Genomic DNA, 27,881 nt, shown 5'->3' with positions numbered 1-27,881 from the left:
TTTCTGTCTGGCTTCTTTGATGTAGCATAATGTTTTCAAGGTTCATCCATGTTGTATAATGTGTAAGTACTTCATTCCTTATTATGGCTGAATAATATTCTACCATATGGATATACCACATTTGGTGTATCTATTCTTCAGTTGATGGACACTGGGATTATTTCCACCTTTTTTTAGCTATTAGAGACATTTTTTAATTTCATGATTTGGAGGATTCCTCTGGCATTTAGTGCACAAAGATCAAGAATGCTGTTAAACACTCTACAATACAAAAGGAGAGCTTTCACCACAACAAAGAATTATCAGGTCCAAAATGTCAACAGTGCCAAGGCTGAGAAACCTTGACATATGCTGCAAAAGGACTACTACAGAGTCAATGATTCAGGGGATCTCACTTGATAGGTTCTGACTAGGATCTGAATGAATCATCAGAGCAGCACTCAGAGTCTTATTGGCCTCTTTCAATCCATCTTCTAGAAGCTACTAGAACTCTGGTTCTTTTTCCTTTCTCCTCTAGTCAAGAGGCTGATTGTCTTCAAGGCTGCAGGACCCTTCCATGGACTTGAAGTACAGGTCATCATCTTTGCTTTCCTTTCAATAGACAGTGGGTACTAATCTCTGAAACTCCTTTCTTGCATCTCAGGATTTGGCTCTTGCCACAGGAACTTAACTTTTATAACAATAGTATTTAAACATACAAGCTTTTAACATAAATTAGAACATGTGCTAAACACATTACATGCATTATTATAGTTATTCTCATAATAATCTTAAGTACTTGGCATTATTCTTATCTTTCTTTTAGAGATGAGCCTCAGAATTAATAAATAAGTTACCCAAGGTTATGTCATTAATAAGTAGCAAAACAGGTGTTCAGAATTAGGTCTCCTTTTCAACTCAAGTTTTTCACTATGGTGCTATATACTTTGGGCATTTACCACATTTGACTAAATGTACTCTTACTACTGCAGGAGTAAACCCCATAGGTCTACTGAGGGCAATCCCGGTAAACTTTTTTTCTTAAAAGTAATCACTCAAGAAAGTGCCTGACTTGTTTTCAATCAATTATTTTCACCAAGTAGGCAGTTAAGTTATCTAAAATAGTGGGAGCAGAAAGATCAAAAGGAAAACAAAACTCGAAGAATATTACAGGGAGGGTTTCTCCCCGGTAGAATCCTCACTCCAAGACATTATTATCCACAGCAGCAATTTCCACTGGGAACTTTTGTGTAGGAAGCTGGGCCTCTAACTGAAAGCGTGCTTTGATACCTTTCATCTTGCAGGACAATTCTCATACCCTGCATTATTCTTTGCTATTGAGAACTTTGCATCTTCTGTGTGTGGGTGTCTCTCCCTCACTCATGCCAGGATGCACGAACTCTACCTCACCTCACAGGGTCTTACACAAAAGCTCAAAGAATGTTTGTTAAATAAATACAATCCTACAAGTATCTCAGTGCCTTTTCACCATGTGAACACTCAAATTTAGTGCTTTTCACCAAGCATATATCTAGAATGTCCAAACTGGCAGCTCTATTATCTCATTACCTCAACAAAAACTCCCAAGCTAAGAAAAGGCCTCCCCGGTACTAGGACATTGCACTCCTCTGGGTTGTATGGATACTTTACCCTCATTGGAAAGGACTAACATGAACAAATGAAACACAGGCAGTTCCGCCATCAGTAAAAACATGTTTGCATATTGTCTTATGCTAACTTCATGACAACACAGAAGTTCAGAAGCTACAGCGTAAAAGCTGCAACTCTAAGTATCATCACAGAAAAGAAATTTTACAAAATTGGCTCTGAATCAATGGGAGAGGCAACATCTGAACTTTGCTACTAACATCTCATTAGTCCAAGCTGCCATATCTTGGTCAATAGGGCTATTAATGTTACAAGGTATATTAACTTAGGCTTTTTAGCAAGCTAGATTAGGTAGTATCAAGGAAAAAAAGAACTTTCCTTGTCCTCTTTGCCAGACATCTTTTGTAATAAAGTGATATATTAATTTTCTATGCTAAACTTTCCAACTCTTTCAGTATTGCTTAAGGTGTAACTCCTAGCCATAAAAATTCTTCCATCTAGACCATGTGAATGTTAATGATTCCCACAAAACTTCCATTTTCCTGAAACATAACATTTAAACTTTAAAATATAGCATAATATCTTATTTGGGTTATCTATGTAGCAGAATTTATGGCAAACAATGGTCCATGTGGAAGGCTTTCATTACATATTGCTAATGTAGGAGTTATAGCTTTCAATCTTCTTTACCTTTTGCTTTTACCTATATCATTTCAAATTCACTTGACATTAAAATTGTACTTACTTCTTCATTTTGAGGGGTTGGAGGAGGTCTTTCTAAATCCAGAAAATCTAGTGGTCTTTCACTTAGTGTAAGTACACGAGGTGGTGTTTTTAGTGCCAGAGGTTTAAAGGGAGTTGACTGAATAAGGTCAAGATCTGCTGGTCTTGAAAATGGAACGTCTTCATTATTTCCTAGGAGTGTAAAAAAACAGGGAAAGGTTTTGAAAAGACAGTGGTTTCATTAAAATGTATCTGCCACTACATACCCCCAGAATGACTAAAATTGAAGACTGACATTTCAAAGTGTTGACAAGGATGTGGTGCAATGGAAATTCTCATACACCACTGATGGGGACATAACAGGTACAATCAGTTTCAAAAACAGCTTGACAGTTTTTCATAAAGTTAAATATAACTTATGGTATAATCTAGCAATTCCACTCCTAGATATATGAAAACACACATCCCTACAAGAACATGTACTTTAATGAGGTTTTATTCCTAACAGCCCCAAACAGGAAACAACCCAAATCTTCATCAACAGATGAATTCACAAACAAATTGTGGTATATTCACATAGTGGAATACAACTCAGCAATAAAAGGGAATGAAAAATTGATACAAGCAAGAACATGAAAGAATTTCAAAAAACATTACACTAAGCAAAAGCCAGACCCAAGAGTATAAACGAAACTCTATAAACTCTATAAAAGATGAATCTAGTCTCTGGTTATAGAAACGAGATTATGGTTACGTGGAATTTGGGGGGAGGAACTAAAGGAGATGGGGCACAAGGGAATATTTCAGGATAATGAAAATGTTCTATATCTAGACTGTGGTGGAAGGTCACAAGAATATATGCATTTGTCAAAACTCATCAAACTTCACACTTAAAAATTACATGTATTTTATGTATGTAAATTATGTATCAATTAGTTGAATTATTAGAAAACAGTTTGAAATTTCAGTTTTATTAAACTTTTGAAAATAATGTAAAGTTTTATTTCCCATCCCCTTTTCTAAATAATATTTTGAAAAACCCAGAAGTTTTCATAAAAATATAAAAAAACAAAGATTTATCAGACAACTTTATAAACAAATGTAAAATACCTGCTACAACAATCCTTTCTGGAACCTGCATAATGACACTAGCATTTGGAACTCCTTCTTGGAATCCTTGTTCCAGGTCAGCATTTGGTGGTGCTACCTTTAATTTCTCCGGGACCCTCATTTGCTGACTAATACCTTCGGTGTATTCCATTTCATACTGAATTCGACTAATCTCCGCCATCTCAGCAGCAGTGGAAGAAGGAAAGGCTGCCCCACTCACTCTATGGGCAAAAATTTAAAGACAGGGGTGACTGTTAAAATGTCAGTCTTCTTTACATAGTGAAGTTAGAAGACAATACCTTGTAGGAAGCACAAAAGGAGACTTCTTATTTGTATTGAACACGTACAAAGGGAAAGTAAAAGATTGAAGACAATGTTTAACTCAACATAATGCCTTCTCATTTATCAGCTGAAATGGCACCCTGAGGATATTGGTTAAGAGCAAATTTTAAAATTATTGTATAAGACAAATGTGCACACACATATACACTCTCCTTCTCTCTGCATAACTACGCATGCTGCTTATAAAAAATGAATGAAATAAAACTTAAATTCTGAGGGAAAGCTGCTAGGATTTTATAAAAATGAAATTAGGAATTGCTGTCATGCATGAAAAAAATAAAACCTTTTAATGATGAAAATCAAATTCATAAAGTAAATAAGGCTAATTCTAAATTTATTTAAAAAATGTAGTCCCCTGAAAAATCATAAGATACAAATTCAAACTTCTCTTACTGAATGTATACCTGGTTACTAAGATGCAATGGACACCAAATATAGAATATATAGCAATAAACCCTTCCTGTATGCATTTGTTTCATGGGATTATAAGCCTCACATTAATCTGTATTTAGGATCATACTTACATGTATATTTTTAAAAAGCATGACACGTCTTTAAGGGGAAAGACAGTACAAATGCATGAATAACCTTCTAAATTAGAGAAGGATCCATGCTTCAGGAAAATGCAGAGGAAAGTTACCCCCAAATATAAAACGTAGAAAGAAGTGTAGAAGAGCATGGTTAGCCTATGGCAATCAGCTTTAAAGCCACTATCTCTCAAGCCTTTAATACCAGCTCAACTGAATAAAATGTCACTGACCTTCCTAGTGGTGTGTCACTGCTTGTTCTTTTACTCATTTTTAATACAGTAAATACACGTCTAGAATAACTATTAAGATACTGCTACCCTGTAGTTCAGTTTACTTTATACAACAATTCCCCTACAGATCTGAACTTTTTGGAGGTGTACATAACAACACGGACACTGCTTTTCCAGCTGTAAAAAAGAAAGAATAAAGATCAGTATTTCAACAATTCATTTATTTAAAAAACCATGAATACAAGTAAATATCTATTTCAAATTATCTTCTAAGACTTGATCTACAAAACCAGTTTTCAGATTTCTCCTAAACAGAGTTATTCTATACCTCAAAAATCATAAAGAAGATTTTACACACAGTCACTATTTTATGATTTTCCAAACAGGATAATCAAATGTATATAAAGTCAGAGTAAAAAAAAAATTTTTTTTTTGCCATAAGACTCCTTTTAATCATTATATTCTGAACAGGGGAAAAAAGTCCTTTTCTTTTTTTAAGGCTTAATTACAATACAAATGAAGAAATTATGAAGAGAATATAAAGTGCAGAAGTAAATGTATTTGAGATACCTAAAAAACTGATGTTTAAGTAATGGTTTCTTTAAAAGGAAACGACTTCAAAAGCCAAATTACACCGAATTTTCAGCAAAAGATATTATATATAAATCAAGGGCAATGAAAAGTAAAGATGATATAAAGGTGAGTCATACCTGGGATATTTCCTCAACTCCATGTCAGAGATGTGTTACGACCCTTGAACCACCTCAGCACGATGCTTAGGAGAGCTCTGAGAGGTCGCTCAGAGGGCTAAGCCCTGACAACTGGTTTGTTCTGACTGCTAAATTGCCTCCTTTATTCTTTACCAAAATGTGCGAGTTTTAAGGATCTGGCATGCAGATGGTTGAAAGACTAAGAAAATAGAGCCAAAAGACAAAATTTTTACTCACAAATGTGTACCAACTACGGCTTGCTATTTGGCACTATCTGCTTCTGTGCTTCATATTAAATCCTTTAACTTGCTTCAATGTGCCTGTGCTGGATTTTGAGCCACTTTTGTCCCTAGGGAAGAAAAACAGGAGCTAATTGAAAACCTGCATGATACCAACATTAGGAATTCATTGCCGGAAATCCTCTAAATGATAAGTCACCAAAGACATACAAACTTACATTAAGAAGCTAATACAATAAAGAAAAAATTAACAAGCTTATTACCAATTTTAATCCCACAGACAGGGCCCTACACGCATTCATTAGTTAATGCAAAATAAAATATAGAACTGCCATCATCTCTGATCTGAATTTAGAAAGATGTGACAGATGAAAAATACTTGGTTGGATGGACTCATAATATTGATGTGTATATACATATATATCAAGAAGGAACAAATGCATTTTGCTTAAATTGTCATTCAGCTATTTTCATGCAATACTTAATTTAATTTCATATTTATTTCATTCACAACTTTCAATCAATATTTGAATTTGAACCAGTAATATATGCACATGTTACAAAGCACACGAGAACATTCAGAGAAAACAGTGTCCCACCAGACCCTATACTATAGCGACCTAGGTCCCCACAGGCAATCTCTAATTTTTGTGCATCTTTTTAGAGGAGAAACTCTTCCAATACTTGTGTATAGATGAATCACAATAAGAGCTTGTATTCAGATATGATACTGAAAAGAGACATCTCAAAAGAATTATAGCCTTGGGACACTATAAGTTGAAGTTTTATAATAAACAAGGAACACGTATAACCAGAACATTATCTCTCTGAAATGTGCTCTTCTCCCCACTCCATTTACTGCATTTCAGTCTTCACTGACTTTGCACCAATACATCCTATGAGTGTCAAAATTTCATTCTACAGCAACATCTTGTTTTACGAGAATCTGTCTGTAAAATAGCACAGACTTAGATCATAAAGACAGATGCTGAAAAGACAACTTCTAGAAGAAGCCAAATTCTCCTGTACCCTATTTGAGCTACTTAAATTTAAAAACCAAATGGAACTTTTCTAAGATGTAACACTGTACTGTCCTAATTAGATCAGAATCTATCCCCCCCCATTAGACTATAGCATTTTTGGTATTATCTTTTGGCAATACATAAAACAAACTTCTCATTTGGAGTTAAGATATTAATTCCAGAGGTTCTGTCATTGCAAACTACTAGTCAACCAGTGTATGATTCATATAATTAAGGAGACAAAATCTCTCTCAAAATCACAGATGATCTTAACCTCTAATTTCTAAGTCTTTGAGTTCCCAAACACCAGTAATTTACCAATTTTATATAGTTTTTTCCACATTCCCACAGTGCATTTATTCTTACCTACATTTTTTAGCTCAACTTTTAAACATCTTAAATAAATGTATTTTAAAAGGAAACTTTACATCACTACCTTAAACCATACATATATAAATACATATTACAAAAACTTAACTAAAAGAAAAAACCCTCATCCATATACTATCTAGAATCAAGTCAAATTCCACTCCTGGAAAATGTCCGAAATGTGGGACACAATGACTCAAGCTTGACTTTCTTATTTTCTATATTAGACCACTGGAACCCAGAGAAATAGTCCAGGAAGTCACAGAAACAACTTAGGCCAAATTGATTGTGGCTGCAAAGATTTATATAATTCTCCAATTTTGAAAAAAAAAAATATCCGGTTCTTTATCACTTATTGTTGTGGACCTAGTTCAAGGTTTTTATATAGGTCACCCTGTTTCTATTCTCTTTTCAAGCAACTATACTTAAAAAAATAAGTGCATTAACAAATCAGGGTATAGCAATCCAGGATTAATTGCAGTTTTGAAAGAAAAGTAACCAAAAAATTGAAAAAACACAAATCCACAAATTTTAAAATAAGGGTATGAATCTACAGAAAACAAGTTTCAAAAGCAGAAGGGAGGAAAGCAACTGCTAAACTTTGTAATCCTAAAACGAGGCAGCCCTATCGGACAGGAAGGGATAGTACACACAATTTCCTTTTGGAAAGAACAGCAAAACCAATTCCCAAGGGTTTGAAACCAAAAAGAGAACAGCTCCTACACATAATTTAATTACACGGGGAGAAGACTACTTAATAGTTTTACTAAGTCATTCTAATTCTTTCCAAATCCATTTTCCTGAGGGTTTTTCCTTTGGGATCTCATTAGCTGACGAAATTGACACAGAAAGAAACGGTTTTTCATTTAGGGAGAGAAAACACTTAAGGTCCTTCAGGTCAAGTCTCTCAGTGAGTGGATGGGAGGCTTGAATACAACTGGCTCTACATTAGGGAACAAGGGATCTGGGGCTTTTCTTATTTGCCGCAATGAAAAGCTGTCACCACTTGGAAAGGGTCGTCATCCCTACAGAGCGCCCCTTGCTCTAACGCTATAGGACGCGGCCCGGGGTGTTCCTGCACCATCCAAGGGGCCTCGTCCTGCAGGCGAAGGTCAGAGGCTCAGCAGAACCGGCACCTGAGCTTTCCTTCTCCGGCTTCCCAGCTCCTGGAAGGAAAGCCGAGGAGCAACTAACTCCCAGCATCCCCACCTGGGAGCAAGCGTGCTCACGGACCCACCCGACCCCGGGCCTCCGGCGGCCGACCAGCTTCCAGTAAAGCCTTCCTTTGCAAACACGTCTTTCCCACGAAGTAAAAACAAAAACAAAAAACTACTTGTCAAGCCGGCTGGCGTCTGGCCCAAGGTCATTCTGAAAGGGGCCAGGGCCTCGGCCGGGAAGGATGAGGGAAAACCCCAGCCAAGCTCCGCGTTCAAGCTCTCAGGACGTCTCCAGTGTTTCCAAACACGATCCCACCGGGCTGTCAAAATGAGACCCCGAACTAGGGGAGGGGGCGATGGTCAGGTTAGCCCCAAAACGTTCGCGGGATCTTGTGCTGCTCTCTTCAGGGACCGAGGAGGCGGCAAGGTCCTGAGGGGGTGGCAAGGCCAGAGCCCGGGGGTTGGGACTCGTGGCGACACTATGGACCGGCCGGGGCCACCGCGGGTAACCTCCTTCGGCCGGAGGGTCATGGCCGCGGTGGTAGGCCCGGAGGCCGGCACGGGCCGCGGGTCCCGCGTCGGGAAGGCATCAGCACTCACCCCTGGGCCCGCTGAAGGGTCCCCGGCGAGGGCCCCCGCCCGCCGGCTCCCGGGGCGTTGCAGTGGGCGCTCCCACAGGCCGTTGGCCGAGCGCACTGAGGCGCCGGAGCAAAGCACCGGCCTGAGCGGCCCGCAGCGGGCCGGGAGAGATACGAGAACGGCCGGAACTGGTCCTTGCCGGGAGCCGTAGCTGAAGCAGGTTTGTGGTCATGTGATGCAGGCGAGGGCGGACGTGAGGCTCACGCACAGAAGCAGGGGCAGGGCGACGGCGATACGGGGACATCTTTGTTGAGGGCAAAGAGCGCCAGCTTCAAGCAAGAACGCGTCTGTGGTAGGAGTTTGGTTCACGACTGAAATTTTATTTTATTTTATTTATTTTTTTGGTTCACGGCTGAAATTTTATTCTATTTTATTTTTTTTAAAGATTTACTTATTTCTTTGACAGCCAGAGATCACAAGTAGGCAGAGAGGTAGGCAGAGAGAGAGGAAGAGAAGCTTGCTTCCTGCTGAGCCAAGAGCCCGATGCCGGGGCTTGATCCTAGAACCCTGGAATCATGACCTGAGCTGAAGGCAGAGGCTTTAACCCACTGAGCCACCCAGGCGCCCCATGGTTGAAATTTTAATTGGAGTTCGTGATCTGTAAGACTCACATGTTTACAAGGTAGACAAACCTTCCATAGCCAGTTAAAATGACTATTTTTCAAGACTGTTAGTATCAAAAAATATCTGGTGTGAGGCCTAATACTCCGAATATTTCACCGACTCTGCTGGTGATACTCCGATTTTGATCACTGGTTGAGCTAATTAATTATTAGATGTCTTCCTTAACAGTACCCCTGCCCTGACTGGCTTCACTAATCGCTCAACATGAGAATGATGGAAAAAGAAGTCAGCTTTTACAGTAGTTAGCAGCCTTATTTAGCCTCGGTAGAGCCCTCGCTGGATCTAACCACCCAACTAACTTTCCGTGGGAGATTCAGTACTTTGATCCCCAACATCGGGGCGGTCTGAAGCCCGATGGCGGGATATTTTGTGTAACTAGACTTTAACAAACAGCCGACAAGGACATGCACACGAGCGGGTACTTCTCTAGAATCTAAAGATGCTCCAGAGAGGTTGCTGCTTTTCAAAATAATTCAGGAAGCACTTTGAGAATCATGTTCTTGGGTCTCTTATTAATAGTGGCAAATCATCCTTTTGTAAGAATAGATAGATTTTAGGAATGATGAGTCATTCCAAACCAATTCTTTTGGGGGAAGATAGAAAGACCAAGCTGGGTAGGCTATCCATAACCAAGACTTGTAGCAGTGAGGGCTCTGCTGCTTCCAGCACCCTTCCACTTCTTCGTTTCTTGCCATTTGCTTTTTATGCCTGCCCCCTCCCCACAAGAAAAACGTTTTGAAATAACTTTCAAAGGAAAGTTGTGAACCAGTTGCCAGATCCGAAGTCTTCTTCCTTAATTCTGATCACCCTTGATTTTCCTGAATCATTTGATTCTGTTAAAGGAGTAAGTATGGTACATGAAATCACCAAACATTGGTAGTTGATTCTCAAAGAAGAAAAAAAAAAAAAAAAGGCTTTTTCTCTTCCTTACCTAGAAACTCTGCCCCCTTGTTTTTTTGTGATAAAGCTTCATGCTGGGTCTTCCATCATTAATGTGGACATTCCTGTTTATGATTTAATCCATTATTGACTATCTTTGCACCCATAATTGCCTCAAATCTTTTGTGGGGAAAAAGTGCCATATAAGTCTACATTAATTAACACATCCATTTAGTATCATCCTGTTGCCCTAGTTCTAGCCATTTCTGCATAAGTGTCCCTTTGGAGTTTTGATCCCAACAGATTTCAAACTCAAATTTTCTCCTTCTTCCCAATCCAGATAACTTCACCTGATTTTTTTTTTTTTCAGTTAATGGCAAGATTATTTTTCGAGTCCTCAAGTTTCAGAATTCTGAAGTAATCTTTCACTGTCTCTCAAGACCCCATCCTTTTAGATTCCCCCACCTCAATGCCAACTCTCCACTTTGTTCTGTTCCCACTGCTAAATCACTACCTATCAACTGGGTTGATAACCTTTTAACTGACCTTCCCAGCTCCATTTTTCTCCTCGAATTCTTACCAGAGGTTGGATTCACAAAGAGCCTAGTTTTACAAATTGTGACATCCCAAATTTGAAGCCCCAGGTTTAAAAGAAATTGATGATTTACAGTTCTCTACACAATTCAAAAGTCCATAATAGCAATCCAGTGATTTTTAAAAACATTTGAAATTATGAAATAGCCTGGCAAGCGCAGTGTGTAAAATATTGGATCTTCTAGGTTACTGTTTATATGATCATTCTACTCTTTTTAGAATCTTCATTGCTCTTAGACCAGCCAATGAAATATAGGTTTAACCTATATTTGAAACTCTATGTGATATGGCCCTAATTCCTACAATGCCACTTTATTCATGTTTGTGTGTGTATGCACATGTGATGTTTACATGTACAGAGAATACATGTATCCCATATATTCCTATGTATTCCATGTATGTTCTTATACTCTATATGTTCTTGACCATTAATTATTCTCTGAGATTGCTTCATGCTTTCCTAACTACTTACCCTTATCTGTAATATTCCTGCCACCTGAAATGCCATCCTCCTTCTGGCCACCGTCTGCTTCCTGAAATCCTAACTGTCCTTAAAGGACCACCTAAAATATTCCTTCTTTCATAATTATTTCCTGAGGGCTCCAACTTTTGCATCACTATTTGTCATCTCTTATGGCACTTATTCTGTCCAGTATTATAATTAATCTATGTATTTGCCTTATTTTCTGCCACCAGATTAAGTTCTGTGTTTGAGACCAAGGTCTGTGTCTCACTCATCTGGATGACTTCTGTGGAGCCAGATATCTTGAGCATGATGTAGGTCTTGGGTCTAAAGTGATGAGACCTCTATTTCCTGGTTTGGCTGATAAACCCAATCTCAAAGCAATCGTTTTTTAAAAAGGTTTTGAGCAATGTCAGCATTTTTAGAATAAACAGTCTACAGACACCCAGAGAGGGTCACATTTAACTGGATGTTTAGATTTAGCCTGGTTATTCAAAATCAGTTTCTTTTCTCTCTGTGTTTGGTTGTTTCTCAGTTTCTCAGTTTCTCAGTTTCCAGCGGGCAGAGCTGGGAATACGGTGAGGTTGAACTAGCCACTGTTCATGCTCTCCAAGTCCCCTGTCAGTAGGTTACTAAGAATAGATTATAGACTGATCACAATTTTTCCTTCCAAACAGACTCGCAAGTAGAGAGAACGATCACAAATAAAACATTCATTCATCTACTTGCTATCAGTCAAAATAAGTTCATTTAAATGTATTAACACATTCTGGAGGGACTCAAAATGTTTTCAGTGTACTTTTTGGCCCAGTTATGAAAATATCTCTAAAATATTTATTTGAACAACATTTTCTTTGTCTTCTTAGAACTATTACCCAAGATCACTGTTTAGTTTCTTCCTTTTATAATCTTGTTGCCATTTAACACAGCCCGAAAGTTCCTTACTTACAAGATTTCTTATTTTGTGTATTAAAAGCATTCCTCTTTACCATTTCTGTACATTTAAAATTTTATGAAAGTTTTTCTTTGAATGAGTAATATTTGTATTAGAAATGGGAAACATTTATCAAAATGAATGACGCATACTTTCTGTAATCTATATGTGTTCTTACTGATTTGTAAAAATTTCTTAAACACCCTAATAGAAAATGAGCAAAGATGTGATTAGGCCCTCTAAAGGAAAACAAAAACAGGCACTAATACAAAATAAGAAAATATGAATAAAACTAAATGAAAAAACAAATTCTAATTAATAAAAAAAGCAAATACTAATTAAAAGTGACAAATACGCAGCATCACTGGTAGTGAGCAGACTGTAAATTAAAATGTGATAGGGAAAAGTAAAAGAACAGCTATATCCGGAACTGGTAAAAGCATAGGAAGATGGGTGTTTACATTGTTGCTATAGCTGGAAATTCTAACAACCTTCTTGGAGGACATTTTTGTATGTATATCAAAGACCTAAGATCCTGTGAGTTATTTGATTCTGTAATTTTCCTTCTACCAATTGATCCTGAGGAAGTAGCTGGAAAATGTGAAATGAAATGTGTACAGTATTTCCATAATAAAACTAAATTAAATGTCCATCATAAAACTAAGTGTCCCTTGATTGGGGGATTCACTGACTTATGTAGTAAATCCATGCAATGAACTATGGTGTAAATAAAGATTAGTTCTTGTCTATTGATGTGAAAAAATATCCATAGGGCATTAAGTTAAAAAAAAAAATCTTGTTACGCATAACATGTTTTTATTCTATTTTTGTTTAGGAACATATTTGCAGGGAAGAACTCTGGAAGGACATACACCTTAATTATCTTGGGTGAGGGTGACAGGTTAGATTATGGCAATTTTTATATTCTTCCTAACTTTTGTATTGTCTCTTGTTTTTAACAGCAAACATGTATTATTTTTACAATTCAAAAAATTATTTCCATTTTGAAAGAAAAATAAGACCAGATACAATTTTTTCAATTTTATTTTTAGACAATACAATAAAATAATTTTTAGCTATAATTACAGAAATATTAGTACATTACAATATTGTAATGTCAGGATATAATAATATAAAATATCCAATATATTTTAAATATATTTCATTTGGTTATAGAGTAAACATTAAGTTTAGTTGCAGTAAGTTACATTTGCTGCATAGAAGAATCTTTGTAAGTTAAATTAGCAATTAAATTCAAATTCAGCATTATTGTAATACTTTTATAAATAAGTTACTTAATAATGTTTACCTTGCAAAAAGACCTCTGAGAAATCCATTATTTTAGCACACTGTGAAATTTCAAAGTTGAAGCCCCAATTTGAAAAGAAACAAGTTATTTACATTTTATCTACAAAGTTAAATCTTCATAACATTATAAGTTACTCATAGGCATTTGGAAAGTAATGCATGGAAGCTGTGTTTTAAGGCTCAGTCTCAGAGGTATGATTGAGCTACTGTTCATATGGCTTCTTTGGAATGTAAGGCTTTAGCAACACCTGTCTTCCTCAGAAGTTAAACACTGCTAAGAGGGCAAGAGAACACAGACACTTGGATAAGCAAAGACCAGTAATTTGGCATTAGCACCAATCTAGGGCTTTTACATATTAGTAAAATTAGACAACCTTAGGGTTGTTTGTGATTTTGGACTTTAAAAGGGAGGCACAGATGGAACAATTACAGCCAGCTGTGCATGGTAACTGCCCATACAATCGTTCCTTGGCTGTTTGCCCACAGCAGTTCCTAATTTTGAGTGTGTCGGAAATCACCTGGAGGGCTTGTGAAAATGCAGATTTCCGGGCCTTACTCCTAGAGTTTCTGATTCTACAGGTCTGAGGTGGGCCCTAAAATTTCCATTTATAGCAAGTTCCCAGAGGCTGCTGATGCAGCTGGTCCAGGGACCACAGTTGGAGAACTGTTGTCCTACAGAGGGTTTGTGGCCATCAGTTAGACCCTGTATGCCATTATGATACAAATGGGACAATAGGATATTTTTAGAGCAAAAAAGTCTTAATATTAGGTGAGTCTACGTAAGTAATCTAAGTAAAATGCACTTGATGATGTTTAAATGTAAAAATGGCTTGACAGCAGTCACCTGAGCAGGGAAGGGTGGGAACCGAGGTCCCAACCTGTGCTATCCTCTGGGGTCACACCTTCACTTACAGAGCAACTGAGACCAGAGCAATAACCTGAATTTAAATATCAGCACCATCAATTCCACCTGGGTGGATCAAGAAGCATCTTCAGAGCTTTGCCTCAGATACCTGGCCTCTCAGATCCATCACATAGTGTTACCATCGAGTTCAAGTTGTACTTAGCGCCTTGCAGATCTTTGTTTTCTTAACGTTGTTCCTACCTTGGCTTCTGTGATGCCCAAGAGAAGCTAGATGTCCTGGGCTTTCTCTGGCCAGAGACCTTCTTGTAAACCTTTATTGAGGCCTACTGAATGATGATGATGGAATATAAGAACAGTGACAAAGGAAGAAAAAGGGAAAAAAAGCTAGCTCAGATATGTGGGAGTCCTAACAGTAACAGTAAGTTAGTCACCTTTTCTGGGATATCAGATCAGAAACATTAGTCTCTTTTTCTCCCCCTTAGTATCTGTAATTTAGAACTTTCCTTGGGGCCTGGGTTGAGGCTAAATGAAATGCTCATTCAGCTGATTTAAGTAACTTTGGGAATGTATCAACACACTGAAAAGCAAGTCTTAAGACCTATATCTGCAAAGCTATACAATTTTTACATTAAGATTTTTACAGGTCTCTTTCAACACAGTTGGTGAGACTATGTAACATAAAACACAAAATTTTTTACAAAAGAAGTAGGGAAATAATCAGGGAATAAATCTGGAAATACCCAGGTTACATGGAATATGAATGGATCACAGCAAAGGAAAAATATTTTGAGCCTAATCTGATTAGCCAGCAAATGTCGTAAGTTTTCTCAACATTTATAGGGATGGGGATAAAGTGCACATCCAATAAGTAGTATCCTTGTTATCTGGGTGGGTGAATTGGTTAAAAAAAAAAAAAAGGAAGTTAGATACATTTCAGAGCACGAGTGTAACATTATCCTATTAAAATTAATTCACTAAGGGTAAAAATTTGAATGCTAGCAGGTTACATTGCTGCAATGAAATGAATTCAATGGACAATTAAAAAATCTTTTAAAAAATATGAACAAAACCATTCAGGGAAACCCCCTTTTGGCCTTCGTCTTGGGTATACTTGAAAGAGCCCTAGAATATCTGTGAACCTTAGTTTAGTTCTGGTTTCCTCAGGCCTTAGGTTACTGAACAGGTCTCAAAGTCCAGTCCAATGCATGAGGTGCCATTACTCCACCTGCCCCCCATCTCCCTCCTGTCTCAGGGGCTAAAGGGGGTGGTGGCACAATCTAAAACCAATTTAGCCTCCCTGAGTCTCAACAACTGGAATAGAAAGGGGCAAATCTTGGGAATCCAGTGGATCAAATAGCTTTTAACTTGTAGCACCAAACTTCATACCATTGCAGTTGAGGCCGTGCATTGGATGCAAGTGGAATAGGATTTCAGGGGTATTTTTTGAAAAGTCTGCTGCCTTGCCATAGGAAACTTTGCAAGAGCACAGATTAGATACTAGGATTGCAGAACTGACTTAAAAGAAATGCTTTGTTATGTGGGGAACAAATAGAAACTTTGTACTAAGTCATCAAGGAACCATATTGTTTGGTTAGAGAAAAATACCAAAATAAATGCATATTCTGCATCATTACTTGGTTATTTAGGATGAAAAAGAACAGTTCTGTTTTCTTTTGATTTCTTCATTGTCTTCTCTTCATGCACACCCGACAGCGACTTATTATCTTTTCTAACTCCCCAGCTTTCACAGTTGACGGAATAGGTTTTCTGAAATATAAGCAAAAAGTGCAAACAAAGAATCTCATCAATGTATAGGTAAAGAAGGAATATTTGCTGGGTTTGAGATTTATTAATAAATATTGTAGCTCATCTAAACTCTATTATAGGAGGCATATTTCTATAAAGGTATATATGTCAATGTTTTAGAATTTAGTTGTATTTCAGCAGCAGTGAGGAAAACTCTGCAAACTTAGAGATTCTCTGTTTTGTAATAAAAACAGCCTTTGTCCTTTAAACAGTCTGGGTCACGCACAAGTCTTCCAGTACAGTAAATTAAGAGCAGCAGATCATTTCGTGGTTTTATTCTGTAATTTGCTATAAGTTCATATACAAATGTTAAATATATTTGTTGGTGACAAAAATCACATTTTTGGGCCTTTATTGATGCAGTAGTACAAACCCATGGCTACTAGTTGACTGTGGAACAGTTGTAAACTGGGAGTTCCGAACTAAGCAGGATTTTGTTGTCACGGGGATCTCTTTTAAACATGAGTGCATCAACACATAGGTAATGAAAATCTAACATGGCAACCTCTGAATAGTTCAGCAACTGAGTCATGAGATTAAACTTGACTTTGAATAGTTACCTGAACATTCTTTGGGGGTTTAATGAAGCCAACCAGAAACTGTAGGAATTTGAATAGTAGTTGCATGTTCCTCTTCCATGGCACTCTATGAATGGACTGGCTCGGAATTCTTCCAGGCAGGAGCCAGGGGAGGCCAGAGCTTGCCCAGCACCCTCAGAACCTGCACTTGTGAACTATCACAATAAAAATACATGGATAAGAATTCTGTGCATGGTGTTCAAACTTTCAGTGCCTTACCTTTTTTTTTTTTTGTAATAGTAAGAAAAAAGTAGTATGAAATAAACTTATGCTTTTTTATCCAAATTTGCTAATACTTCAGGTACCTTCCAAGTTGAGTATTAGTCATCAAAAAAAAGTAAAAGCAATTTCTTTGGCCTGAAATCCTCCTTTTCCTCAGTCAGCTAGCTCCTTTTTATAGTTCAGGGATATGCCTAAATATAACCTCCAGGAGGCTTTCCTTGACCTCGTCCCTTTCACAATCTCCTCTTTCCTTCAGAGTGCTGACCACCATCTAAATTCATTACTATTATGGTTATTTTGTCTTCTTGTTTATTGTCTACCTTCACCACTAAGATATATGTTCCATGGCCAGCAGGAACTTTGGTTCATTGTTGGTATTCTTCTTAGAACAGTCATGGCACATGGTAGGTGTTCAATAAATACTTTTTAAATTAATGGTTGAATGAATGGAGGAATGGATGTCTGTGAGTAAAGAAAGGGGAATGATGTATCCTAAGTGATGCTATACAAAATATGAATAACCACCAACCACGTATGTTTGGCTCTCAGAATCACTGATGGTCAGTGCATAGATTTCTTCATTTAGCACTTCACATCTGGAGAATCTTTCTTTAAAAGACTTTTTCTCTTAGCCCCCATCTTGATATGAATGTCAAAGGGGCATAAGTGTAAGGTAAAAAGATTGTGGAACAGACAGACTCAGGTTCAAACCCTGGTTTTACCACTTAGTAGTTATGAGACCTTGGGGACCTTCATTTTTATTTATAAAACTGTAGAAGATAGAAACTATCTCCAGGGTTTCCATAAGGATTACGGAGGATCTATATAAAACAGCTGCCATGTTAAAAAAAAAAAAAAAAAAGGCATTCTATTACTAATTTGGCATTACTCATCACCTGAATGTCTTATTTAGAATTTATGGGTAAAATCATTTTTTTAAATTCTCCATTATTTACAAAAAACCAACTTACTTAAAAAAAAAGTATATTTCCAGATTTTCAAGCCAATGTCCCTAGAATACGTTGCATATTAGTATCAGGCAGCATCATTCTTGGGGGCCAAATTTCACCCCGTCCAATGTAAGGTTCTAAGGGTAATCTTTACTATGAATTTGCTGTTCCTTTCCTCCTTACCATAATAAACGAAAATCCTTTCCAGAGAGAAATCCAGCCATTGGGACAGGAGGGAATGGCAGTGGTTTGGCTGTGAATGGCTATGGCATTTGTAGGACCTTCACAGACAGTGCATCTGTAATGTGAAAGAAAGAATATGGCAGCTGGGCTGCTTTGATGGCTCAATTGGTTACATGTCTGACTCTTGGTTTTGGCTCAGATCATGATCTCAGTGTTGTGAGATCGAGCTCAGCATGGAGTCAGCTTATGATTATCTCTCTCGCTCTTCCTCTGCCCTTCCCCCCACTTCTCTCTCTCTCTAAAATAAATAAAATCTTAAAAAAAAAAAAGAAAAAGAATACAGCAGGATCACCACTTTCTGGACCATGATGTGCTGCCTTACATTATATTACACATGAAATGATTGACCTTGTCCCATCACAAAACTCGAGTTAGATTTTTACCTGCTAATATAAGGCTCCAGGGCCCTGCCAGTAATTGGAGCCATGTCCATTGGCATCGGAGCTGGTGTTGACAGCCAGTATGAATAATCATTTCGAGATGCAAAATTACATACATCGTTGATGTTACAGAACAAGAACGGCATTGTGGTAAACCGCTGCAGGCAGCTGCCTAGAGTTCCTAATGAAACATCGGACTGAGCATCACTTTAAGTTAAGTTAAAATTATTTTGAGTATCATTCCTAGGCAGAGGCTAATTAAAACAATGTGTGACAAAAATAAGACAACCCAGAAGAGTTGTTTGCAGAATGTGTTATTGAAAAGTTTTAATGATGATAGATATCAAAGAGCCAATAAAAAACAAATTCTCCTGCCCCAACCCTCTTAACACTTCGGGTGACCCTTCCTAATCAGTCTGGCACTTGAGGACTGGACAAGGTCGGGTGGGAAAATGTCTTTGTTTCGAAGTATTCCCAGTTCTTCATAGGTATGTAATAGCTAATAACTAGACTAAGCTTCAGAAAAGATGCTGCTTTTAAGATTAAAAAGAAAACAGGTGATTTAAGTGAAAATTGTTTGTATTGAATAGGACAAGCTAGACTGACATTCATGAGCTAGGCTCCTTCCAGAGCTGTACATTCCAGAATGAAAATTAGACATTAGGCCAATGTTGTTTCATTTACTGTCTTTAAAAAGTGCTGTAAGGCACTCAGGCTTGTTCACACTACAGAGAAAACTACCCCATACTATAGAAGTTGACAATATGTCTATGGAACAAAATGAAAACTAGGCTTGGGACATTACCCAGGTCTTGTCCATGGGCTTGTTCATTTCCTTGTACAAAAAGAAGAGAAAATCCACTATAGAGTGGCTCTGTTCCTTCTGGACAGGAGGGAATCACTGTCGTCTGACTGTGCCTGGTGAAGACGAAGCCTCTCCTCATTGGCCCAGTTGCAGGAGGTCCAATGTGTCCAGGTTTCCCCTTCAAGCCTGGCAGTCCATCTGATCCAGGTGGTCCTTTAAAAAACACGTCATATATGTTTCAACACAAACAAAACCTCAAACTCCATTTCCCATAGTACTAATTTCAGTGTTGATGTATATCTGGTAAGCTCCTCTTGAAGGAGTCCTAAAGAAGACTGACTTACAAAATGGCCAAACAATATTAAATGTTGATTAGTTTATCACACAATGCCTCTTCTTATAAATATTTATGTATATTGTATGATGAATTTTTGAGATCAGGTCTTCTTTCTGTTTTCATTCTGTGGTACCTAGCACAGTGGCCTGCATCTAGTAGGTCTTAACGTACATTTTTTTTATGTACGAGTGAGTGCATCCTACAACAAGAGTGAATAAGTCAAATACAATTTGAAAGTCTCTTGAGGTGGATAATAAAAAATGACATGTGCTTTTGATAAAGTTAGTAAATACTTGTGGAAAACACGGAAAGTTCTTTTTAAAGGTGTAAACTTCGAGAAGGTTTTAAATCAATGAGTAAGGCAAATAAGAACAGAAAAGACTTTTTTCTTTTAGTGTGATAAGAGTTTCTTTTATTTATGAGTTTAAGGCAAAGTAAGTATTTTTGATACTTTTTTCTCTGCACTAGAGTAGGCAAATACACGTTTGGCACTTTCTAAATAAGGACCAGAGAGCTCTCCTTTCTCTCTATCCTCCTTTCTTTCCTCTCCTTTTTTTCATCAAATAGCTATTATTTAATGGTATTGGCATTGGCTTCCATCCCCTCTTAGTCCCTGATCCATTTCCACTGCCAGTGTACCCCAAGCTCCACCCAACCCACCTTGGGTCCTAAAGAATGCAGGAGGGTAGAGACTGTTGGATTTGGGGCCCACGAGTCAAGGGAGATAGTATTGTTTCCCACAAACAGCCATGCCCTGGAGTCAGGCAGTGTCCCAGTTTAGTCTTGGCTCAGAAGGCAATGCCTTTCCCCACAGTCTGTTAAAGCCCTAAGATTCTATATTTTTCAGTCAACCCACATTCTTATGTTTTCCAGGGGTCTTGGCTTATTCTTTGAAATTAAAAATAGGTCATATCTAAATTTATCAAAGTTTCATGTCTTACTTGAGTCATCCAGAATTGTATGTTTTTAATATATCAGATGGAGAGGATATACCTTCTTCACTTTTCCCCACATCTACCCTCATTACCAGGGAGCTATTAACTGGCCACAAGCAAAAGATCCCTGTACTTGTCTCTGCACAGGGATTGTTATTAGCTGATGATGAGAGGAACTGGAGGTAGGCTACCATGCAAAAACGCATGATCCAGGATATTCTGTATTTCTGAGAGAGAGGCCGGGGCTTTAAGTTTATACCTGTGCTATTTAACTCTCAGATCCTTTTATCTTTCTTGTGAGGTGGGTATGGCATCAGGACTAATTCTACTTGCTAATGATTCTCAATACACTTTGTATTGTAGGACCCTCACTCTTACTGTAGTCCTCTTCTGAAACTTGGTCAGTAAATTTTAATTAACAGAATTAATTAGTAGAATTATTAATAAGAGTTTTGCACCTTCCCACTTTGGAAAACACATTTTAAGGACAGCTGAATGATTAAGCATGCTCTAAAGTGCACTCTTGACAATACTAAATCATGAGTGATTATGCAATTAACATAATAATATTCTTAGCATTATATTTGAATTTTTTAAAGATTTAAGTCTCTAGTCTTTACAGTTTTATTATAGTAGATCTGGTCATATGTCAGTAAATTGGAAAACTGCATTTAGAATTTTTTTCTTTAACAAAATCAGCAATTCTTTTGGATATGTAGGTATTTTCTAGAAAGTGCTTTTGAAACTTCTGTAGAATGTAGATTTTGATCCAGATATATCAAATTGACATATAAACTTATATTCAGACTATTTTTTTTAAACAGGAAAACAAGTCTACACCTTTATTTATTTACTTTTCAGTAAGTTAAATCCTTGGTGGGGGGCATGGCATTACACGGATTCTGTGTTCTGTGGCTTTAGCAGGAAGGTTGCTTTGGAATTTGGCACAAAGAGGAGCACGAGTTACTTTTTTCCAGATTACTCTGGTTTTGTTCAGTTTGCCACCAGGAGTCACTGTGTTGTTCTTTGCTTTGTACACAGAGGCACATCTCTTGCCTAGATAGAATTCAGTTTCATCTGCAGCACAAACACCTTCAATTTTAAGAAGAGCTGTGTGCTTCTTCTTGTTCTGGAGACCCTGCTTAGAGCTAGCAAAAATGGCCTTGGACCACAGCCTTCCAGACATAGTTGTCATTTCAGCAGTCCTGTTCCCAGGAGGCCCCACTTATTTGCCCCCAAAGTTCAGCACCCTTACCTCCACCCAGACTAAAATATTTAAGAGGGCCTTTTTCAGGATAACACATGAGTTGTTCAGTCATTCAGTGGCATAGTTGAAAGATGGCTTTCCTAGATAAAGATACAAAGCTGCTCTTCAGTTCACATCAAGATAATATTGGTTCAAACTATGTACTTGTGTGCCACTCCTATAAGTAGATATTATTAAATAAGTACTCCTGTAAATAATTAAAAACAGTTCTGGCCTAGATGACTCTTAAAGTCACGTATTTGAATGAGACCTCTCTGTATATTGAAAGAGCATTCCTTCAGTGAAGAGAACAAGCCAGCTGTGTATTTACCTTTCTCTCCTTTACAACCTTTGTTGCCTTTTTCTCCAATTGGCCCAGGAGTTCCTGGTCTTCCATCCTTGCCTGGCTTACCTCTCGGCCCACAGGGTCCTAGGCAAAAAACCAACACTGTGTTGAATGGTTCATACAGGATAAAATGTAGGGTGGTTAACCACCCCAGTTTACCTAGGATTTTCCCAATTTCAGCAATGAAAGTCCTACAAACTGAGCTGCAGACAAACTGGGACAGTTGGTCATCAGCTTGTTATACCATCAAAACCAAACTAGGAACATATGAAATAACATGAAAGTTTGAAATTGTGCTGCCATTTTGATGGACTTTGTTCCAGAATTTTCTATTCTCTTGTACTCATCAAAGTAATATCTCTTTTATATCTCAGATAATTCAGGCAAACTTAGAATGTAACAGTTCTGCTCAGAAGACTATTACAGGGTGCTAACCCCATACAGAGGGGTTAGTTCAGTTTCCATACACCAATACTTTGAAAAGATTTCATAAGATCAAGCATACATTTACATTTACTGCTCTTCCAAGTGCTGTACAGAGTGTGAGAACAGTGTCCACACACAGAACTCTGGTTTATTCAGGCAATCATTTAGAAATAGAGTTCTAAGACTGAGTGGCCAGAGAAGATAGAAATAATACTTGAGCTTAATAAAAAACACATTTAAGTGCCCTAAAGAATATGTGCTCAAGCTTATGATATACACAACGGTTTTCAGTAGATTCAAAAGGTCTTTTATTTACTGGTCAAGAGTAAAATAAGCTTGATCCTGAAACGGATTGTAAAAAACACCATAACGTGTAACATATCCTGTGAAGTTGTATCACTTGCTTCCAAAGCACTTTGTAGGTATTTTAGTTCGACCCCTTCCTAGTAATCCACGTCAGTGCTGCCAGTGCCACACCTAGGATTCCCGGTGGCCCTGGTGGCCCGGGTTCTCCTTGCATCCCTGGTCCTCCAGCACGGCCAGGTGGTCCTGGGCTTCCTGGAAGGGAGATGATCTTAACCGTGCCAGGGTCTCCATGTACACCTATTGGTATGAACATAAGACAGTGATGGCTTCACTGATGAGTTACCCTTTCTTCAGGAAGAGCAACACTAAGGAAATAATACCTACCAGGTGGTCCTTTGGGCCCAATTTGCCCTGGAGGTCCAGCTGGTCCCAGGAATCCTGGATTACCCTTCTCCCCTTAAAAAAAAACAAAACCAAACCAAAACAAAACACTTGCATGCCCTAAAATATAAATCAAAATCATCATCTTTGTATCCATAGTAGTACACAAAAACAGTACCTTTCACACCTGGAAATCCATGGAATCCAGGATCACCTCTGAGCCCTGGCAGACCTGGGCTTCCTGGTGCTCCCTGTATTTCAAACAGAAGGGAGCAGAACCAAAGACAAATTTAAAAAATCACAATAGTCACTGCAGTTTTTTTTTTTTTTTTAAGAAAATAGTATTACATTGGATCAGAATGAGCTGAAGTTGACAGATACCATTTTTACCTTCCCATCCACCCAATCTCCCTATAGCTCCTCCGCCACCTAGACCTTTCCTTAGCGCTATCATTGTCAATAAAACAGAAGCAAAATCTGCCTTTAAGCTCAAGAGCAAACACAACTTCTGGATATTAGTGTCTGTTATATGAGTATTGAATATAATTGAATATATCCTCAATGAAACTGCCCAGTATTTGGAGATCTTTCAGGAAGAGCAGGCACTGGATTGCCAGAATGAATATTATCATTTTTCTTTGTAATTTTTGCAAAGACAACAGGGCCAGTATTGAATTGTGGCCCCCACCACTGTTCTAACTGAGCTGGCAGAATTATAAATTATTCCTGATCAGAGTGGTGGAACAAGTCAAGTGCTAGGGATTGGGATGAAGGGATTGTCATGGGAGCTCTGACTGCACTTTAGGCGAGGATGCGGTGATCTGACCAGGAGGAGATGCTCCCTCCTTATGAGGCCCACACTAAATGTCCTTGTAGCCATGGAATGCTCAAGGAAGGCCACAGGAGAAGGGGAAAGGAAGCAGAGCTTCAGAAAGGAGCTACATGTCAGAATGTAAGTTATATCTAGTATTACACTATCCATGTGAATTGAGACAGAATACTGTTACTTGAAAACAATGAACTGAAGGTCATTCAGAATGCCAAGAATAGCAAAACTGGCCTCCAAGCCAACTGTCTTTGGAGCAAGAAGATGAAAGGAGGACTAGTCCTAATGCTTGAATAAGGTGTTATGAGGTGAAAAAAGAAGAGAGAGAAAACCGAACACCCTGGCCAAGGATTCTCAGGCTCCAGAGGTCTGGCCTGTTCTCCAGAGGCCGAGGTAACCAGGGAGAAGGGTCTGGTGCCAGGCCCAGACCTTGGGTGAGGAGGGAGCCGCTCCATGCAAGGAGAGGGTTGGTCAGGGCCAGAGCGAGTTCAGACATCCTTAAAGAAGAATGACCTTTCAAGTGCAAATGTAGAAGCCCAGTGGACTTAAGCAGGATCCCATTTCCAAACAATACTTTCCACAGCCCAGTGTCCTCGGAAGGACTTTCCCTGTGATTATAGGATCAGTGTCTGCCACTTTCAAAAAATCATGGAGAACATGAGCAATACCGAAGCCTGGGCAAATAATTTCATTTAAAAAAAGGTTTTAAAAGGGCAGATTCTGGAAACCAAATACCAAGAGGACTTTAGAGAATGTAACATGATCCCTGACACACCACCATGCTTAATTAAGATCCTCACTGTCCATCACTGATGAAAACACGAAGATTCTATGACCAAACTCTGACTTTCTCATCAATCTCCCAGAGTTTGAGGTAAACAGGGGAAACGGGTTTTTCAAATATGCTGCTAAAGAGAAAGTGAGGGAAGACAGTCCAGGTGTCCAGAGAGAAGTTCAGAGAATTTCATAGGCTGGGAGCATAAGCCTAACTGAACACAATGACAACAATAAAAAATAAATGTGAAACTTCTGCACCCCAGTCACAAACAAACAGACAAGAACTAAAAGTAATGGAGAGAACCTAGAAGCCATTCATGAGGAAAAGGCAGATGCATGAGCATGTATATGTGCACCCACATGCACACGTATGTACACACACACATACACACACACACACACACACACACACAAGGCTCTGGTCGACCAGAAGCTCACTGTGCAGTGACAGTGTGGGGACATGGGAGCTGAACAGCTCAAGCAGAATTTTAGGCTGGATTATAAAATGGTGATGTTCAAGATGGTGAGACTCCTCAAGATGGTGAGACTCCTCCCTCCTTTACCCACTCCATGGCAGAACTGAGTTCTTAATCCCCAGTGGTGTTTGTCTCAGGGGCTGTGTTTTTAAGGGAGATATTGACCAAGCAGGATATATTCAGAATATAGGCAGGGTTGATGAAGGATGATACTGAATTTGAAAAGCACAGGTATTCGTTAGGGAAGAAAATACTTGAAGGAAGTGACAGCTACTTACAAACACTGGAAGGTACCTCAGTGGGAAAAAGTAAATAGACATTCAGGGGATAGCAAAGATAACTTTGAAAACATTATTAATAGAGAAAAATTATGTAGTCCTCTAGAGTGATCCCAAACTTTTAAGGTGTTTTGTTTTTGTTTTTGTATTTTAAGATTCCGTTACTGGAATTTTTCAGTGTCTAAAGAAGAAAAAGTCAGGAATGACATAGGGTCCCCTACAAATCAAACTTCTAGAGCCCAAATCTTTCCAACTCTTAAGATTCTTTGAACCTGGGGCACCTGGGTGGCTCAGTGGGTTAAAGCCTCTTCCTTCGGCTCAGGTCATGATCCCAGGTTCCTGGGATCGAGCCCCGCATCAGGCTCTCTGCTCAGCGGGGAGTCTGCTTCCCTTCCTCTCTCTCTGCCTGCCTCTCTGCTTGCTTGTGATCTCTGTCAAATAAATAAATAAAATCTAAAAAAAAAAAAAGGTTCTTTGAACCTTCCAGACTCTTCTGTTGAGGGCACAGCAGCATCACAAATGGTAATCTTTTTTTCCCTGTGGGTACATCGGACCCTGACAATCAATTTAGAAGAATATAAGAAGAATAATTTTCCAGACTTACCGGTGGACCCGGTGGCCCTTCGGCTCCTATAGTTCCAGGCAGACCCCTGGGGCCAGGCTCACCCATGATTCCCTTGTCTCCTTTGATGCCTCTTACGTGGCTCCCTGGAGGTCCCGGAGGACCGGGCTCACCTGAATTTACAAAGGGCCTGTCAGTATTACCAGTCCAGGAGTGTGGCTGGTTCAATGGGTGATGTTTTTGGACGACTGCAAACTATGCACCTGTTGTTACCCCACACAGTCTTTGTGTTGAGGAGTGTGATGGCTTGTGGTAAAGTCATGTGGTAAAATAATGCCAGGAAAGCACCTGACCCAAGATAGGAGCTGTTTCTCCCTCCTGAAGGTCTGTTAGAGCACCTAGCACAGTACTCCATTCGTAGTAGCAACTCAATTAGATCTTGGTGATGGGATGTATCCTTCTCTTTTAGGCTTTTTAATTTGGTATTTACTAATTTTCCAACAGCCTCAACACCACCACCAGTGGCTTTGATGAGCCTGAGTGTTGTATGGAAAGCTTAAATCAAGGCTGTTTACCTGAAACTAAAGTTACATTGTATGTTAACTATCTGGAATTTAAATAAAAACAAGACCACACCACCAGCAGCCCCTTTGCTGCCCTCTATAGGAGAGCGAATTGGTGGGAGAAGAAGACCAGGGGGGAAAAGAAGCAACAAGGTCACACCAGCGGAAGGTTGAAAGCTTTTGTTGTTGAATGTTCTTTTCATTCTTTTATCTTATTTAAAAGTAGACCCTCTACCTGGGTTTCCTCTGAAGCCAGGTGGGCCTCGATTTCCTTTCTGGCCAGGGATGATTGCGCCAGGAAAACCTGGTGGCCCTGGGAGTCCCATTATGCCAGTGGGTCCCCGAGGGCCGGTGTCTCCCACTGCCCCTTTCCTGCCCGGGAGGCCGGGTAAGCCCGGGGCGCCCCTGTCTCCTTTGGCTCCTGCAAAGAAAACGGTTTGGTAAGTTTCTGTAACGCCCTTACTAGGGGTATCTCTGGGAATGCAGAGACACTGTGTTTAAAGATTCACAAAATATTTTTTAATAGAAGCTGGTAAAAGGAATAGAGGTCTACAAGGAACTGAGCCGAGACCTGCTTCTGCCTTAGTTCAGTTTGATTTTGGCAAAGTCACTTCACTGTTGTATATGTCCGTTTCTTATTTTAAAAATGACAGTTAACACCTGGCGCAGCTCAGTCTTTAAAGATCAAGTGAGATGGAAAGGTGTAGTGTAAGCTCTAAAGTGTTCTGTAACTATATGCTACAATTATTATTACTATCTGATGAACTTTAGTTATAATGTCATTATTTAATCACTGACAATTCAAGAGAGCATTCAGAGCCAAACTTCCAGACCCTGATGTGAGCATCTGAAGAGTCACCCAGCTACACCCAGACAAAGGAGCAACAAAGTTGGGATCCCTATTCTGTCCACTGGTTGCTTCTATCCCCAGAACACAAACACTAGTCTGGAAGGGACTCATGTGGCTGGAGGTTTGGATTTACCCGAAAAGTTACCATTTAATTACTAATATTTTTCATCTCGGAGAACCTTCAAGGAAATTGTGCTCTGACATTCATGAATGGGAAACGTATGAATTGAGAATAATCACTCCCTCCTCTTTCTCTGGGTTAT

General features: G+C 38.8%; 2 protein-coding genes and 1 pseudogene across 10 annotated transcripts in view; all 3 read right to left on the bottom strand.

The window, feature by feature from the left end:
* LOC111154224 (mitochondrial fission factor) overlaps positions 1-8,773 on the bottom strand; it is a 30,919-nt gene extending 22,146 nt beyond the window's left edge. For 3 of the 9 annotated variants that reach the window (XM_022513900.1, XM_022514043.1, XM_022514370.1), the window contains exons 1-4: positions 8,620-8,773; positions 5,470-5,581; positions 3,421-3,641; positions 2,333-2,502 (exon numbers count right to left, since the gene is read on the bottom strand). In XM_022513900.1, coding sequence (XP_022369608.1) covers positions 2,333-2,502; positions 3,421-3,601 — 351 coding nt within the window. In that variant the 5' untranslated portion in view covers positions 3,602-3,641; positions 5,470-5,581; positions 8,620-8,773. Of the gene's footprint in view, positions 1-2,332; positions 2,503-3,420; positions 3,642-4,522; positions 4,700-5,232; positions 5,441-5,469; positions 5,582-8,195; positions 8,246-8,619 lie in introns of those variants that run through there. The other 6 variants (XM_022513956.1, XM_022514118.1, XM_022514204.1 and 3 more) reach the window with 4 other exon arrangements.
* A 4,417-nt stretch (positions 8,774-13,190) lies between these two features.
* Positions 13,191-27,881, bottom strand: part of LOC111142203 (collagen type IV alpha 3 chain) — a 128,153-nt gene continuing 113,462 nt past the window's right edge. Inside the window, exons 42-52 of the mRNA XM_022495232.1 lie at positions 27,004-27,189; positions 26,248-26,378; positions 23,465-23,537; positions 23,290-23,361; positions 23,077-23,202; positions 22,159-22,257; positions 19,310-19,522; positions 18,508-18,685; positions 18,065-18,179; positions 16,692-16,864; positions 13,191-16,092 (exon numbers count right to left, since the gene is read on the bottom strand). Of these exons, the coding sequence (XP_022350940.1) occupies positions 16,008-16,092; positions 16,692-16,864; positions 18,065-18,179; positions 18,508-18,685; positions 19,310-19,522; positions 22,159-22,257; positions 23,077-23,202; positions 23,290-23,361; positions 23,465-23,537; positions 26,248-26,378; positions 27,004-27,189 (1,451 nt within the window). The 3' untranslated portion in view covers positions 13,191-16,007. The remainder of the gene's footprint in view (positions 16,093-16,691; positions 16,865-18,064; positions 18,180-18,507; positions 18,686-19,309; positions 19,523-22,158; positions 22,258-23,076; positions 23,203-23,289; positions 23,362-23,464; positions 23,538-26,247; positions 26,379-27,003; positions 27,190-27,881) is intronic.
* Positions 21,447-21,767, bottom strand: LOC111142484 (annotated as a pseudogene).

Source organism: Enhydra lutris, unplaced genomic scaffold (assembly GCF_002288905.1).
Source record: "Enhydra lutris kenyoni isolate GAN:26980312 unplaced genomic scaffold, ASM228890v2 scaffoldscaffold1, whole genome shotgun sequence".
In the NCBI taxonomy this organism is placed as follows: Eukaryota; Metazoa; Chordata; class Mammalia; order Carnivora; family Mustelidae; genus Enhydra; species Enhydra lutris.
Note: the sequence above shows the minus strand (reverse complement) of the source record. Positions and strands in the feature narration are given on the sequence as shown.